Genomic DNA, 18,138 nt, shown 5'->3' on the forward strand with positions numbered 1-18,138 from the left:
GCTTATTAATGAGTTAACTTCTACTGTTTAGGTCTCTAAAAATAATTGTTCTGATGGTTCCTATTGTCCTGGATTGTGGCAGTGGAACAGCCAGTGGCTGTGATGGAAAGGCTCCCGGGGCTGAGAGGGGGTTGTTTTTCACCTCATTGTCAGTGATTGGCTTCAGCCACTTGCTTTGCCCTCGCTTGGCTGGTCTTTGTTTTGTGCTGGCTTGCTGTGCATTTCCCTTTTAACTGGTTTATAAATATTATTGGCTGGATCCAAGAAAAACTGGCTATCGGGGGGCTTGCTCCAGTGGAACTCTGGGGCCTGTGTCCAAAAAGACTGCTCTCCATTTCCAGTGCTTATTGGTGATAGCACCTCTGGCAAATTAGCCATGAATACTTTGATGGGCTTGTCTCTTATGCTGCTGGCATTGGAGTCAAAACTCATCCTGTGCCAGTGCTGGGAGCCTCAACCCTGGCAGGTGAGCAGGGAAGGCAGGGGCCAGCACGGACCTGTGCAGGGAAGGGTTGCTGGCTGTCTGCTGTGGTCTCAGGGGAATTCTCTGCAATCTGCTTCTGAAAAGAGTGCAGTGCTTCAGGGATGAATCCCAGTCTTCCTCTTGTGCAGCAATGTGGGCTTGTTTGTGCCTGCGGATAAAGACGCTTGGTTCAGGCAGCCATCAAGGGGGGAGTGTTCAGGCTCTGGTTGTGCTCTGGGCTGTCCTCGGCTGGTGGTGTTTGCCAGGAAGGGTATTGCTCCCACTCATGCTGTTTGGTCCCATCAGTGCTTAGCTGTATAATGGGGTCATAGGGCAGGCAGGAAAGATGGTAAAGCACATAGACAATTTATCCTGTGCTTCTGTACTTGGTAGAACTTGCGCTCTGAACTGAGAGTATCTTCTCCCTGTGCAAAGCCTGGATCCCTTACAGGTGGAGGACACTAATTTTGCGTCAGTAATGTAACTGCACCTCCTCAAAGGAGCTGCTTGAACTGCCTGTCCCCAGCAGCGTTCATCTCGAGCCCCCATGGGTGAATGTCTGCCCAGGGCAAGGGTGTGCTGATGCAGGGGGAGTGCTTGGGGGCTCTGTGTCCACACAATGCAGCTCTGTGGTCTCAAAATCAGGAAGTAATTACCTTTGATACACATCTTGTAATAACCTTTACTTGGGGAGGTTTTACAGTTCTGTGGTGCTGTCTGATGTGTCTGTAGCTTGTTAAATATGGGGCAGCTTAATGAAATAGATTAAATTGATCATCTCTCCGTGGCCCTGTGATAGCCTACAGGGGCTGTGGGGTTTGATAGTAACAACAGGCACCCGGCGCGGGTGCAGCAACTGCTGGGTAGGGTGGGCTCACCTCAGCTGTCTTAAACTTGCTGGTTGTAAGCATTGCTGGCAGTCCGTCTCTAGCTCGGTCTGAGTGATCTGCCTGCACCCTTCGCCTGCATGACCTTGGAAACGGGCACATTTGGAAAGTGAAGGACTGTGCTTGTTGTAATGCTTTGCATGAAGCTAGTGAACTATTTTGCATGAAGGGCACAAATAAATACCCTTATAGTGCTTGCGGTAGTTGTGCATTTCTTGTAAATTAACTCATGATTATCCATCTTCTGTTTCACTTTGTAGGGTCACCGCTTTTGATGGTGAGCAGAAAGTCATCTTACAATGAGTTACTGGAGTCTGGATAAGAAAAGCTGTCTGCAGTACTGCAGGCACTTCCTGGCGGACAATGGTGTATTTCATGGTAAGTTGCAGGTTTTCTCATATTTTTGGCTTCTTGTGTTTCCTGCTGTCAGTGGCCACTGAAATCTCTGTGTATACCTTGTTGGGGTGAGTTAGCGGTTGGTGCTGCGCCGGCCTTGCTGCGGCCGTGCCTGTGCCATACGGTGGCAGGGAGCGGGTGTGCAGGCCGGGCTGGCCGGGACCCGCTGCGGCGGCTGCTCAGCGGGTGGGGTGCCCGGGGCCGGCCCCCCGTAGCGCGGTGCTGGCGGCTGGGGGAGCACGGGCCGGTTACCGGTGCTGCCGCGTTGGCACGCCAGGGGGCGCTGCGGGAGCGCCCCGCGTACCCGGTGCTGCCGGTGCGGGGTCCCGGTGGCGCGCCGCGGCTGCGGGCAGGTGGAGCGGCCCGGCGCCCCCTCCCCGTCCCTCGGGGTGGAGGCACCGACGGGCAGGTGCTCAGGGGAACTGAGCCCGAGCGCTAACTAAAGCATTAGCGCCTGGAGAAGAGCAGAGCAGCGGGCAGAGTTGCTCTGGGTGTGGATGGCGACTGTGTTTTGCAGTGAAATGGGTTGATTGTGTTCGCACGGTCTGATGCTGCCTTACATTTAAGTGTTGCCTCCTGAGGCATTTCTAGAACTCCAGCGAAATCTGCAGGTATGCATTCCTTCTGCTTCTAGCGAGGAGGAATTGAAAGTGTCAGAAAGAGCCTGACCTCCAAGCATTGATGAGACGTTTGTGCAAAACAGATGCCTAACAGTGATTCCTCATTAGTCCCCTATGAACCCCTCACACCTTAGTCTCTTGCCATTATATTACATGCTATGATCATTCAGTTCTTGAAGTATCCCTCCAACAGCAAAATTGGGAAATACTGTGAAGACATTTTGATATTAAAGACTTCAGAATTTAATTTTGAATGCTTAAAATTTAACTAGAGTGCATGCACTCTACACACAGGTTTCTCTCCCTTTGCAGGGTACCTTTACCCTTTGGCATAGGGTAAGGAGCAGTGCTGAGGTCAGCCCGTGCTCCTGCAGTGAGTGAGGGACCACCAGGATTTGGGAGCCATTCCTGCCTGAAGCAGACTCCTACAGGTCTAGTCTCACAAGGCAGCTGGACCCCTGCCTGTCCTATGGGGCGAGTGACTCTCTAATGCTGTTTCTGAGAGGCCCAAATTTTGTATTCCTTATTCCCTTTGAGGTCAGTGATTAAAAACTGTCACTTCAGGGTAGATTTACAGTACTGCTTATAACAGCAAAATGGAATGCCTATAAATTAAAGGTAGAAATGCTCATCTTTTTCAAAAGCAAAGGTAATTTTTTTTTCCCTAGAGGGCCTACATCTCCATTTTCACTGTATTTGTCAAGAAGCTGGGGAAGTTTGCAGCTTACAGAACTATGATGTGACTCACTGTAAACCTGACTGCATCTGTGTTTTTGTCACTGTGATTATGCCACCATCAATGAAGCTAATGGTTAGTGGGAGAATTAATCATCTGTCAATTTGTGCATCTTTTTAATGAAAGCCTGTTCAGAGACACCACCATTTTTCCCTGTAGTGCTTTTTCTTGCCCATAGGCACTGCTAGTTCTATTTGGGACACCAGAATAATGTTAATAACTTTTCTGTAAGTCAGTCTGACAGCGGCATTGTCATATTAATTCATCTGTGCACTGCATTTGGGACATGCATTGCAGGGAAGATGGTTCACAAATCTGTCATTGGTGAACCTGTCATCTCCAGGCAGAACTGTACTGCTTCTCAAATGAAACTGATATTCGCTTCTAGGATTTATCAGGACAGTCGTGCGGTCCCTCTGATTTTGGTGGGCTTATGTTCGTTCTGAGCTCTCTTTGGCACTGTGGAAGGAGAGAGTGGTCTCCCACGTCTTCACCCAGGTCCCCCTTTGCTGAGTCTGAGCACTCTTGCAGTGTTTTGGTTAGTGCCCGTTAATCGTGCTTCTCTCCAGGCAGCAGTCTGCTCTCTGGCATGTGTGTGTAACTGGGGCAGCTATGTTTTGGATGCATATCTGCTACAGTTTTGCTATTCCAGACCAAGTGAAAGAAAAGCCGGATCCATACTCTGTGACTTGAGATGGTGGTTTTTTTTGAGCAGCGTGATGTCTTTATCTTGCTAATGGTGCGAAGGACGGATAATGATCCATTAACACAAATTCCAGAACCCATGAACAGCTATTGAGTGATGAGTCTGCAAACTGATAATCATCTGAAGTAGAAGACATAATTAGCAGGAACCAGACAGTTTCTATGGCTTAATTTATTTGTCTTTCATGACCAGACAGGATTAATTATTTTTCCCTGGCAGAACCCTTCAGGGCTTCCCATTTTTTTTCTCCAACCTAAGCAAGACACTGCCGTGACAGTTACTTTTGCTCCAAGTCGATGGAAGGAGCTGACATCCCTGCTGGACAGTGACAGAGGCGGCAGTTCCCAACAGCATGACATAAGGAGACTTGTGAATGTCCCTAGGAATTAGCATGTTGCTCCTGATGCTTGGGAGAAGTTGGTTTCCTATGGGACTATGCTGATGCAGATAAAAGAGTTGATGGAGCTTTTTAAGGATTTGCTTTTTGTCAGTGAGCCTTCTCATGCTGTAGGTCCTGACAAAGGGTAGTGGGGTGGGTGGGGGTGAGTGGGCTTGGGTGCTTGCCTCCGTTCCTTAATGATTCACCCATCCTCCTTGCCTCTTTCAGAGAGACCCAAGTGGGACTGAACAGTGAACTTCTGGCATTTGCATGACGAAGTGAATGCCAAACAACCGAACTGGGACTTACCTGTCTCTGAGACCATATTTTCTCTACCAGACATAAGGAAATTGTACTTGTTTAGAACTTTTATTTTACACCACTGGGAAATTAGGAAAGAAAATCCAATGTGAACTCTACATGGGAAGGGTACTGTCTGTTAGCAGGGAAGGTACTGTGATCCAACCCCTTGTGATTTGCTGACACTTCAGTGTTTGGGTTGTATGTGTCCAGCTCTAGTATCTACTAATTCTAACTTATGTAGTGTTTTCATGATATTTTGGTAAATATTACTATTATAGTTTTATATTCTGATATTAAGAGTGTGGCTTTTCAGGGAAAAAGCACACAGAGCTGTTGATTAGCTTATTTTTTTACATTTATGGATGTTTATATTCTGTAATCATTAAACAGAAAGAAGCTGTGACATGCTCAGCAAATAGCTGATTTTGTCTCAGCAGCTCTGAAAGTAGCTGTCCGTACTTATCTTATTAGTTATTTATGCAAATTATCTTTTCTTAAGTTCTCTCAGAAATACAGTTATGGAAATGCAATTTAAATAAAAGATTTGTAATTAGTTCTCTCTCTTTAGTTTCTAATTTCTGTCTTCTGGCCTCTCCACCTCTTTCCAGACCTGTGTCAATAGAGACTTGACTGCTCTTGGTAGGATGTCATGTTAATTCAGTCTTGCTCATATTACCTAAACTGCACTCTTTCCTTCAGAGCAATGGACTAATTCAGTTGTGTCAGGCTTGCCTGGAAGGTCACATTACAGTGGCAGGTTATTATCTGTAATTGAACCTGTAATCTGGAAGAGTTGTTGCACCTCAGGTGCAAGCCGGTCAGATAAAAATATCCCACTGCATCATTTGAAAAAGCATAGGAACATCTTTCTCCCTAGAGATTTCAGGACTAGAGGTGTCTACAGAGGCACACAATATAAACTTTGCTGCTCAACTGTGTTTATCTCTGGTGTTTCCTTCATACGCTTCTGGGACCTGCATTGCTTTAAGAACCTGAATAGATAGTATTCCATTTGTTCACCTTCAGGTGAGGTGTTTAAATGTAAGAAACTCTTGTGGACTGCATAAATAAGAATGCTGAAGCTCTGTGTTTATTTGCAATAATTTAAACGTTTTGTGTAAGAAAAAATAAAAGGACAGAGAAACCACAAAAAAAAACCCCAAAACCAACCAAAGGAGAACACCCCACACCCCCCAACTTAGAGCAGAAACACCCAAATGAGGCTGCAGCACTGCAGGTATAACCTGTTGGAGTGCATGGTGCCTCTGTGTGAATGTCAAAGAAGGTCGCTTAGAAGACAAGCAGTGAATGCTTCTGCTCCAATGTGGGAGACCATCAGCTGTAGGCGAGGAGGTGGTAGAGGACAAAGCATGTAAGATAACAACAGGAGGACAGCACCTTGCTCACGTGATGCATTAGTGATGGCAGATGCAATTTTGAGTGTTGTGGAGTGAGATAAGGTGTTAGTGCTGCACAGCCCAGCCTAATGTAGTTTTAGTCAGTAGTATTCGAGCAAAGGGAGCTCTGGAACAGGCAGAGAGGACGACAGAAGTGGAAATGAGATGAATGTGTTTTGTTTAGCTTGGAAAATCAGAGATTGAGAGGGGATGTGACTGCTGACTATACATGCATTGTGAAGGGAAACCATAGGGAAGAAAAGGCTTATTTGAACTGATGGCGAAAGTTGGTACAGGAGCAAATGGAAAATTGTCCACGTGTATCTAAATAGACACAGGAAAAAATAATGTGCTTTGAGGTGGAAATTGGTAAGGTTTGAAAAAGTTGTTAAAGCATCCTATCTGTGCTCTTGCTCTGAAGTTGTAAATGTAATTAGTAGCAAGCAATATATTGACTAATGTGAATATAAGGCTGGACAACTATTTAAGTGGTCCCAATTCAATTCCTGTGTACAGTGAACAGCAAATACAAACAGCAGTGTTTCCATTTCATTCTGGAAAATGCTGCTGTACACAGATGAGGCCGCTCTACTGCGTTATAATGATGCTTTGAGACGAGTGTTGTTAGGCAAGTACTGATACACAACTGTGTGCCTTTCTACAGTGCTTAAATGGGTTATCTTTGACTAATGACTGAACATTCATATGTGTAATGCCTGAGTACTATATCAAAATTGCTTAAGGATTTATCATACTTTTATTAGGAAAAGCTGCTAATAGCTGCATTTGGAGGGTATTAAAATTGTGATCTGTTTATGTCTGAAATTTTTGGTTACAGAAGTGGAGGCTGCTGCTGTGGCTTGCACTCTAGGGAGTCTTATCTGCCTAGAAGCAAAAATGTCAGTTTTCTTCAGTAACAGCGAGATACAGCACTGTGTGTGTGCACACAGAGAATAACAAACTCAAGACAGATCTAGGTTTAAGCTATTTTAGCAGTTTCTGTAGAATAGAGCAGATAAGCAATTATAATGTTCAGAATAGCCTTGAGGACTTGATGAACCCAGTTTCTTTTCCTTCCTGTTGCAAACAGTGCCAAAAACACAAAGTACATCATGCCTTTAGGCTTGGTAAAAGGTTTTTTTAATTTTCTCAGTGTTTTCAAGCTGTGGATCATATTTGGTTTGTTTGCTGGCAATAACAATGTAGGAATGGCTGTATTTTCAGACCAAACATCCATCTACTTTCCTAGCAGATGTTTGGGGCTAGAAATGTAAAGAGTGGGTGGGTGGGTGGGGGAAGCAAGCAATGAGTATGTAATAACCCTTGCTGTGGCACTCGCTCACAGTGCTGCCAGTCAGCAACATTAAGTGCTTCCCCAGCTAGAAGATGCACCTAGATAACTACGTTTATTAAGTTTACATCTGCTAAATTTTTATTTCTAAAGTTTTTCAGAATTCATTCATGCTTGTGACCATCTGTGGGAATTAACTCCAAAATTCACGTTGATTGGTGTAAACCTTCTGCTTGAAGGGAAACAGTAATTTCATGCAGTCTTGCCACACTCAGACTGTCATGCATGGAGCAGGTTTGGTTGCTTGGTTACTTCACCTTGGAAAGACCATTGACTGGATGTACTGAACCAAGGGCCAAGGCTGTAAAGTAGACAGGTACTGAAGTCATGTTAGGCATTTTGGTAGCTTTGAACGTCTGTCTTCTAACACCTTACTGAGGAAATGGGTAAGCACTGTGATAATAACACTTTCTTCTGCCCCTGGGAAAGGGAAAGCAGCAGGAATGGGAACTTCGTTCTACACTTGAGTATCAAGGTCCTGAGCCACTGCAGCGCAGCTTTGGCACAGCGCTGCCATGAATATTGGCACTTCCACTTCAAATGGCACTTTGAGATAGGCCACTCAAACATTGGTCTTGAGCTGGCACTAAGTAAATTATATATTTTAGTAATTATTTTGCCATTTGACAATGTACAGTGAGCTGTCTGTCCCAGCCACTAGCAAACTTGCGAGGGAAATTGCTGACTGCTGATCTGGATTCCTGCATGTGCATTTAGTGTCTCTTGTTTCAGGAATATCCACCTCATCTTTCAAAAGGTTCTTGCAAATTGCCTTCTTGTATACATCCCAAATTGGGGGTGAGACGGGGGAGGGAGGGGGAGAGTGAGAGAGAGAGACTTAGTCCAAGGCAATTGCTTATTTTAAGAGATCATCTCGAAGATTTCCCAAATGTAATGGATGCGATTGTATACCACCTTTATTTTATATATATATATATATATATGTAATATATATAGACAGATGAACACCTACTGCTGTTACACAACAAGTTTTGGACAGCTTCATAAGAGATTGCTTATGGCAGGTGTTATTGCAGTGTTTTTCCATTCGTTTCAGTCTGCGGAGCTGAGCTTCTGTGCAAGTTTTTAGGATTTTTTTGCTTCAGTGATCTTAAACTTGTGCCACATGAATGGGAACATAAAATGCATTATGTTTTACTTGTTATGCAGTAAAATGGTCTATTTGGGTTATTTAGAGCACAAGACTTTTGAGGGAACAATATTAAATCTTTGCTGAATTGCATGTATGTGTTAGGTTTGATGTTTGCTGATGGACAGTGCTTTATAATTGGTTCTGCTGAAGCCTCATGCAAGCCCTATGCTTGAGGCTACAGTGCTGAAGGTGCCACATGTAGGCTTATATCTTAATAGTCAGCTTCAGTTTAAGTTTTATAATGATGCATGGAAAGCAGGACAAATTAATAGTGCAGTAATTTATATTTTGGTTTATATCCTGATTTAGGTACACAATGATCACAATTCATTCCTTGAGACAACCAGATATAACTGAAAGTGTATGTGCAAGGGCATTAAAGAATTTATTTATTAAAGTTCACATAGATTAAAGAATACTTAAAATGCCTGAAGAAACTGTATCTTAGTGCTTTGAATGTGTAACTACCTTTAAGAACCCTCTGACTATCACTAGATGCATCCTTTGTTGAATTGAGGAGCTTCACGTGTGGGATGTGTCTCAAGCCAGTGTATCAGGTGGTTCAGTTCTAATGCCAAGTGTTTTTTCCTTTCCATTTTTGTATATTTGTCAGCTTTCCAAAGAACCGTGTCTTCATTAATGACAAACGAGTAGAGTTGATAAAGCTTTAATCTGATAAAAATGACAAGTTTTTCATGCAGCCAATATAAAGTTTTATTCATTGCTAGCTGACTTTTCACGAGGAGGTTGTATTACGTTTAGGTCTAAGATTAAATCTGGATGATGAATATGGAGATGTTGTCATTTCATTATCTATTTACTGTAAGAGGTAGAAATTATTTAATCAGCTTTTCTTATTCTTTAGCAGAATTAGTCTTTGTACCAGTTTCCAGTGATTTTGACAGTGAAAAAGGAAAAACCAATGAGCCAGAAAACTAATACTCTTCTGATACTGTAATTTCAAAACTATTAGTTAAATCATATTCTCGTTTATTGGAAAATGAATACTTTGCAGTAGAACTTGCACTGTTGTGTGTCTGTCCAGTAATCTAAGCCTTGTGAGGTATGGTTTTTACTGTTCAAAAACTTTCATTTTTGGCAATTTGGCAAAGGCTGACACTTTTGGTAATGCATTTTTCTTTAATTGTGAATAGGGATGCAGCAGCTGCTTGATACCACTGGCAAGTTCGGGTGCTGCCAGGCTGGGGCGGGGGGGGAGGCGGGGAAGGCAGTCTCCAGTGTCTCAGGGCACGGGCAGGGCTGCACCACAGCCAGTTGTCCAGCAGATACCTTGGGCCGTGGTCACTCAGCCCTGCTGAGCGCGGGGCTGTCTGCCCTTGAAGGGGACCCCTGTGTGAGCTGGTGTGGGTGCAGCCCTGTGGGGCCTTTCCGCATCCCATCCGCAGCAAGCATGAGGCAGGATTTTTACCCTCACATTACCGGTTCAGATTTACATGGCATACATGTATCTTCCATGCTTTTCAAGGGACTCATTAGCTGCTTTTGTGGCCCGACAGACTTGAGCTGCCTGGGGAGGAGAGGCCTGAGCACAGCAATTCCTGCAGCTGTCTGTCTGTCCTGTTGGTTACCCGTTTTGCTGTGGGAATGTTGCTGGGTTATCCTGTGGGCTATTTGCTTGCATGGATGAGCTGGGAGTGCCTCGGTGGCAGGTTTAATCTATCTTTTCTTCCAGGGAGCTAAAAATATTGGTGTTGGTTTGGCAATTATACCCCAAGACAAGCCAGCACCACTTTGTCCCTCTGGCATTGCACAAAACAGGCCGCACTTCCCCCATCTCAGCCAGAAGCTGTGAGCTGAACCATGGTGTATTTTAAATGAAAACATATCTGTAACTATGCATAGGAGAAGAACTACAGTTTACAGATATTACAAGAAAGCTTTAAATCCCCCTTTTTTCAGTGAAATTACAGGGACAGTGCTTTGATACTACTTTGTATCTGTACAGAGGTACTCAAAATAATTTCAGTGGTTCAACAACAGAACTTTTTCTTTGAGCAGCAAATTAAGAAGGCTAGAAAATAATATTAGCCTGGGGGAGATGGATTTTGAGTGAATGAACATCTTTTAAATACATTTTAGTGCTTTTGTAGCTGGAATTGTTAAAAGCTATTGGTGAGATGAGAGTTGGAGGATAGTTCACGTGTTTCTTGAAACCAGTGTAAAAGGTTGAAAAAACCCAGACTTTTAAGCATGCAAGGCATTGGCAAAGGTCTCCCAAGAAAGAGTAAGTAGGAAAAATAGGCATACAAGTGAGTCTGTTACCTTTCCTGCCAAACCTTATCTAGGGATTGCACAATACCTAGGAAACAGTAGGGACTGTTGACAATATGTACAGTTGTGTTATGGTGATCATTGGTGTTAGTCAAATGCAGATAACAGAATAACAATTTCATATTTGGAAAGCTTGCTTGTCACCACCAGCTCTGAGACTTTGATAGAACTTTGCGTGCTGTGGCTCCGCAGAGTGCTGTGGTCCCTCTGAGAACAGGGGATGCATGTGAAAGCAAAGCAAACTGGAAGATGTGAGGGTTACTTGGCCACTGCTTAAGTAAGTTGTAGGTGTAGTGTCAGATGGTATAAAGTGAACTAGTTGTCTTTTGACTTTTCCCTTTGCAGACAGTCAAACTCTGATGTAGTGTGTCTTCAAGGATGCACCAGTTTCAGATTTGACGCTGACAGGGCTAGGGATTCAATGCAAAACCTGGCTTGTCAGTGAAGAGTTGTCATGGTGATTATTTTTTTTTTTTAAGTTGAATAAACTTACAAGTATTTTCATACCATTTGGCATATGTCTTCTGAATTATACACAAGTCTTCATATGTCTACTCTAATGTTCTTGCTAACCCATGCAGCATGCTCTAATTTCTAAAGCCATACAGCATTCAAGCACTTCTGGTTTTTAAAATGAGCTTTACTTTGAAGACAAAATAATAAGGAATGTATTGATGATTGGACAAGGTTTCTTACAGAGCAGCTTTGGTGTTAAAGATGCTTGTGTATAGGTCCTCTCATTAATGGAACGATAGGAGTGTGCACTTACATTATCAAGTGCATCTGATATATTGAGCATTAAACTACAGAGTGGTGAAGTTTATTTTTTGTTTTTGAATTGCAGCTATAACACATCAACTCATTTGAATGTAAAAGTATTGATAACTCTTTAGGGGCTTCAGAGTGAAGACTTCATCCATTAATCTTGTGAATGGAAATGTGAACCCATTGGTGCAGTAAAGTTGTGGCCGTCCCGTTTCCCTTGTTATAACTGAGGATGAGTGACACTTCTCTCTGCAGAGCATGGCTTCTGCCATGAGTGGCATCCTCAGCTGAGAGCCTGATTAGAAGCACAAACTTCAAGTGCAGCCAAGAACAATCCTACAGTGGGTCTGGGGGGTTGTTTCATTTTATAGGTTGCTAGATATAGTCCACACATATCTTGCAGTGTGCTGCGATCTATAGTGATGTGCTGACTATGGGAAGTCTTACTATTTGTGTTAGCCACAGATAAGAAATAATGATTTCTCAGTAAGCAAAATGTGTGAACTCAGCTTGTATCTTGTCTCCCATCTCACTGAAGTTCTACAGGCATGTAGAACTAAAGGGGTGTTTTTTGTTTTATTTTTCCCCCTTCTCAGTCACACTGTCTACCACGTAACTTTTTCCTAGTGTGCTCTAGACAAATTCTGTCCTCTTATTGCTGTCACAATCTTAGAGAATACAGCAGGGGAGTCCTTTGGTGTGCGGATGTAAATGTCACTGTGTAAAAGCCAGCTGAATAGTGAAACAATTAGAAAATGCAATAAATCAGAGATGCGAAGCATTATATATGTAGCGTACTTTATTCTTGCCATACTTTCCAGCACTGTGTCCCCTTGGGCTCTGTCGTAAGTGCATGCAATTTATGCAAGTCTGAATGTTTTCTGCCCATTGTTCCACACTGACTATAAACCTACCGATTTCAGTATCACTGAGTTGCTTAAACAAGCATGGTATTTAGCCAGTAGCATGGTAACTTATTTATTTTTTTTATAGCTACTGGGAGAGTTAGTGCTCATCATCTCACAGGAGACTACTTGTTCTTACGAAATCAAATGCTCAGTGATGCACAGACTGAACCATTTGCATGCTTTGTGCTCTAACTGGCCTGATTCTGCAGAATGGCTGTTTCCCCTCAAGTTAGTGACAGACAGGAGGAGGGGGCAGAAAACCTAGGGGAAAGGTGTGTGGTCCACAGAGGTTCTCTCCTTCCGCCTCGCAGAATCTCGTGGCTGCAGATGCTGGGAGTTACTTTGGAGTGAGGGTGGTTTTTTCTCTTCTGCATTCACCCTGCGTCACTCTCCCATTCTTTAACAGAAGTATGGTAATCCGTTCCTGACTGGCCTCCCTAGGTGCCAGCAGGATTTTCTTGCACTTGTCTGTAGAGCTCTTCTTCCCAGGCGTTACAAATGCTTAATGCCTGGAGCATCTTAATCGCTGTACTATGCATGCACGTCTCATACCAAAAGTAGTTGCTGCTCCTGCATTCCCAGAGCAGCAGCAGCACAGAGCAGATGCTTCCAGCTTCCTTCTTAGGCTGTGCTTTTTGGTTTTGAAGAAAGTTGCCTAGTATTGTCTCTGGATTTGTATTTTCCTGTCTCTGCATTATGGATCATGAAGATTTCATTATTCCTCGTAAAGAGCAGTGCTGGCAATGTTCTCCTGTACGTCTAAGGATTGCTTTCCAAACGTTTTAGCTCTGGAGAAATGAAGATTAAATTGAGGATTTCCTGCAGTGAGAATTTCTATTCTACTCGCCAATAATGCATGAGTTACAAATTTAATGGCAGACCTTGAAGTATATAAAAATTTAAGTCCAGAAAAAGGTAAGGATGTTTGAGTTTGGGAATTACTATAGGAAGAGCTCATAACGTTTCTGGAAGTGCTTATAGAAAAATCAGGTAACTTTATCCTTGTGATTGGTAAGTTACATACAATATTTATGTGGACATTATTAGTATGAAAAATGTATATATCTATCTCTATTCCTGAATATTGAAGAGGAAAACGTGGTGTTTTGGTATTGACTTGAAAATACATTTCTCCGTAAAAACATGTGGATTGTATGTGAGATACTGCTCCTATGATATGGCTAAACTGCACTTGTACTTTATCTTAAATTATTACAAGTGTATTTGCCTTTAAAAAACCCTATTCTTGAGCTTTTCATCTATTGGTCATTTAGCTGTGGCATAGCTCTCTATGGAAAAGAGTTTCTGTGGTTTTTTTCTACTAGCACTTATAAATACTGTAACACCTATGCAAATGATGTGTGAAATTCTGATCAAACAGCACTGGATGAGAAATATGTGTCTCTTCAAGATTTGTAGAAGGATGATACAAAAAAGGGAGACATCTTGAACTTTCTTCAGTAACTTGTAGTTTATAATGTCTGATTTTGCTCAATTTAAGACAGTGCTGGATGGAAAGTGGTAATTAGTTTAAGCCGCTTAAGTGGATATGGAGTATATGCTGTAGAGGAGAGAAATAATGGTAGATAAAGTTTATTTTTGTATTTTACTCATCCTTAATGATGCTAGGTTATGTATTTTTAAATAAAAACTTACAAAATACATTCAGTGAAGAGCTGGCTTGTCAGAATTGGGTAGTTCAGAAGACATTTTCTGACAAGATTATCTATAATTTAAAAACAAATAAACTAATCTAAACTAAAGCCACTAAAAATTTGAGATATCATTTTGCCCACTATGAAGTACATTAAAAAAAGTGAGGGGCAGTGTTTGGGGATGAGATATACTGATTATTTTTTTTTTTCTTTAGCATGGATGATTTCATAAATATTTTTTAACTAGGAAAGTTACTGGACATAGACACAGCTTTTGTATAAGAAATTGAGGCTGTTTAAATAAAAAATCAGTTATTTGTATATCCTCTCAGGGAAGGGCCTCCTATGTTGGAGTTGGTATGCTACAGTGCCAAATACTGTATTTTTATTTTGAAGGTTTTGGTTATGCAAAACTCTACATTAAGCTTTGATGCATATGGTTAGGTAAAGGCAACCAGGTGTTACTCCATCTGCTTTCTGAGACGCAGAAGGTAATGGATATGTCCCCATTTAATAATTTAAGAGAGAGAGACTTATTTGAAGGGGGTTTTTGGAACAGTCCTAGAAGAAAAGCATCAGGTTTAATTTTTGAGGCTTGTGTAAATATACGTCTGTGTTTAGACAAACACATTTCATACCAAAGTACTTGGTGGCGAAATTCTGTTTGAGGTCATTTTGCAGTCCCTTTTCCTTAGTGAGATATAATAGCAACTGCCGAATTTGTTAGCCTTTTTCAGTTAGTAGGACTACCGTTTCTCGGGTGGAAGCGGTTAAAGGATGCAGAAGTGAGTACAACTCGGGGTCGCTTGGGTTTGGGTTTGGCCGCTTTGGTGGCATTGCAGCCGTGCATGTGGGGTTGAGGCTGGGCTCCTGGGGTCCCCCTGCATGCAGGAGGGGTGACAGAGCACTACGCAAGTGTGGCCCTTGGATGTGGCATTTTCTAGGCATGAATATATTCACATACTTAGATGGTGGAAGAAGGCAGGGTGCCTGATCTCCCTCTTATAGAGGCTGGGGATTACTTTAGCCTTCTGGCACCAGTACCAGCAGGATCACACCACTCACACAATTTATGCACGTAAGAGTGCTTGTCCGATAGCGCCTGGATAAAGGGGTAACTGAACAAGTGGGTGCTGTGTGTGCTGTCACTGGCCGACCGTCTGACTTGGCTCCGCAATGAGTGCCTGCAGGAAGCAGAGGTTCTGCACCTGCCAGCGGTTTGGCTGTAAGTTCCTACATGACTGTTAACCCTCATGAACAGGAAATGTGCTTGTGCTCTAAGAGGTATTGGCAGTGGGACATGAATGGTCTAGTGGAAGGTGTGCCTGCCTGTGGCAAGGGGAATTAGGGTGGGCTTTAAGGTCCCTTCTAAATCAAACTGTTCTGTGATTCTCTGGCGTGGGGGGAGGGTATGGACTTCCCTTGGTTATGGGGTTTGGGTCCTTGGCTGATGAGCCGTGGAGCTTTGTAGTTATCTTGTTGTTACTGCTTTAGCAGAACACGAAGGTTGCAGTCAGTACAGCTAGGCAGAGAAACAGCAATGAACTAAATTGCATTTCATTCACAGGGACTGTTGCAGCAGCCTTCTTTAAGGTCATTGATTAGTGCTTCTTCAGGACTTTTGTATCTTTAAATCTATCCAAGCGCCTGTAAAACAAGTATAGACTCTAGAATAGTAAAGTGATTGTAAAGGAATTAGTTCTCAACAGCATGCTGTTCTGTGTGGGTATTGAAGGCACCAACCTCCTTCTGTGAAAAAGTTGGTCTTCCACAGGTTTAATTCCAATAATAGTTTAAATCTAACACGGTCTTATATGCACTCACAATAAATTAGCATTGCATGTAGCAGCTTTTAAAGGTTTAAAGCCTCTGGGTCATTTGGTATGCTCTGAGGATGTTCCTTTGTGAAGTGAAATGCCTCACCTGCCAGCCTGAAAAGAATGTCGCTGTGGGTCCCTTCCATGGCACCAGTGAGGTTTCAGAGGATGCTGGAGCTGGATGCTGATGGCTCCATGAGAGATACCTAACCTGCTGCTGCAGAGCCAAGGGTGGGGTAGACCAACTAGTAACTAGGTTATGTGCTTGTTAACTACTTTGTATTCTTTTTGTGTGTGTGCTTATGAATTAAATATGCTCTTGTTTCAATGAATCTACAGAATACTGTCATCATGTGAAACTCAAAAGGTTCTCAGAGTTTGCTGAAGAACTATGTCTTTCTAAAACTATGTGGCATAAACTTAAACTCTTAAAGTAACTCTTTCACTGCTTTGATGAAGACTGAAATGGCTAAATGCTATGTTGGGATCAGCATTAAAGGTGTCTGTGTTGTGGCATACAGTAGCCGTGTGCAACCAGGTGTTGGTGAACACAGCTTCCTGAAGCAAGTTTGCAGCTTTTTCCAGCACTGAGCTTACCTGGAAGAAGAAATGCGTGTGCGTATTTTTCCTCTTTACCATACATTTCTGAAGTAGTCCCTTAAGAAGCTCATGTCTTAGAGGACAGCCTGTTAGTATGCAGGCAGCATTTTGTGCTTCTTGGATGACTGAAATTAAAGTTATGGGAAACCATCAGCTGACTTTTTTTATGCAAGGAAGGAAACTCAGCAGTAGGTGAGGAAATTTGTGCCTGTTCTGCATCTGGTTATTGGTGTCCTCAGTAGTATAACAGATAACTGGTTTGGAGGCATTTTCGTGTTACCAATAGAAACATCGATCAGCATGAAACTCTGATGCACAAAACATCATTATTTTTGGTAACAAAATTGCTTTGGTCTTTGAGACTGTCAATTTGTTGTCCACAGATGACTCGCTGTCAGTGAATTGCACCAAGGTAATCTGAGAACAGAACAGATAAACATGTCTTTAGCAAAATGGTGTTTCTGAGGAGTGTGAATAAATTAGTTCATATCATCAGTTGCACTGTAGTCTTCATTCATTACTTTTAAAGGTTAATTAACTCCACCTTCAGTTCCACTCTGCTTTTTCTCTTCCTACTCTTTATTCGAGCCCCAGATGTGGATTTCTTTGGCAGACTGAAGGAGAAGCAATGCTCCCTCCTGCCTAGCTGCTGTCACAGCCCAATGTGAGAAGCGTGTTCCAGGTCCTGGGGACTGGATCCCTCTTCCACCTGCTCCATCCTGCAGCTACAGCTGCTCTTCTGCCCTGTGATTTATTCCCCTCACCAGGCTGTGATGCTCTGCAGGTGCCAAGATTGCTCTGACATACTGCCATTTGCTGATAAATTTGCAGACAGCAGAATTCACTGTTTGTGCTGAAGCTGGGGCAGTTTACCCTCTGCACACCACCTGTGCAGGGGCAGGAGCAAGCTTTATGAAGTGTGTTCTGGTAGGGTTTTTCTATTTTAGTGGTGGTGTTGAGGTTAAGGAGGGGTAGGATATAAAGGAATGGCATTGTGGGGGTTTTCTTCGGGGGGAAGGGGAAACGAGGGGATCTGACCCAGGTCAATATGTTGTGAGAATTGTATTTCACTGAAGTCCTGGGTATTACTAAAGGATCAAGGAACAGGGATGATATTAAATGCTGTACAACAAAGGCAGGCTTAGAACAAGACATGCTTGGTTCTTGGGCATATGATCCTTCTTTATGTACTTACTGATTTTTAGAGGGCAGACAAGGGATTCTGGAAGAGAAAGAGCTTATGGCTTATTGTGGTTTACTGTTTTCCACTGTGACCTCTGCATCCAGAGGTGTAGGTGCTGGGATGCCTTTCAGACTGTTCTTTATTGGTCGCTGTGAGGCCTCAAAGGAGGAGCTGCTGTCTTAACACTGCTGAGGAGCATGCCCAGGTGACTCAGCCCCTCTGGGTGGGTTATTGCTGTCCTTTCTGGTAACTGAGCAAAAGCTTGCCTAGCTAAGGGGAGACCCTAGGGTTTCCTTTGCGGATGTGGCCACACATTCAGAACAATGTCTTGTACTCTGGTACATAGCATGCAAATGGTTATGGCAGCATGAGGATGCTGCCCAAGAAGCCAAATGCCTCTCTGCCCTTTGTCTTGAAGCCTGCTATGGAGGCTGTCACAGCAATGTGTACAGACCTGCCTACCCATCCTCCTTGTTGGCAGGTGTAGTGGAAACTGGCCCTCCCCATTTATTCTTGTCTGCTGCTTC

At 43.1% G+C, this 18,138-nt stretch overlaps 1 protein-coding gene across 3 annotated transcripts in view; it reads left to right on the plus strand.

Annotated features, from left to right (window-relative positions):
- Positions 1–18,138, plus strand: part of PLCH1 (phospholipase C eta 1) — an 85,497-nt gene that overhangs the window by 12,980 nt on the left and 54,379 nt on the right. For 2 of the 3 annotated variants that reach the window (XM_055817457.1, XM_055817460.1), the window contains exon 3: positions 1,611–1,728. In XM_055817457.1, coding sequence (XP_055673432.1) covers positions 1,650–1,728 — 79 coding nt within the window. In that variant the 5' untranslated portion in view covers positions 1,611–1,649. Of the gene's footprint in view, positions 1–1,610; positions 1,729–12,612; positions 13,272–18,138 lie in introns of those variants that run through there. The other variant, XM_055817458.1, reaches the window with a different exon arrangement.

Source organism: Falco peregrinus, chromosome 12, assembly GCF_023634155.1.
Source record: "Falco peregrinus isolate bFalPer1 chromosome 12, bFalPer1.pri, whole genome shotgun sequence".
NCBI classification, from domain to species: domain Eukaryota; kingdom Metazoa; phylum Chordata; class Aves; order Falconiformes; family Falconidae; genus Falco; species Falco peregrinus.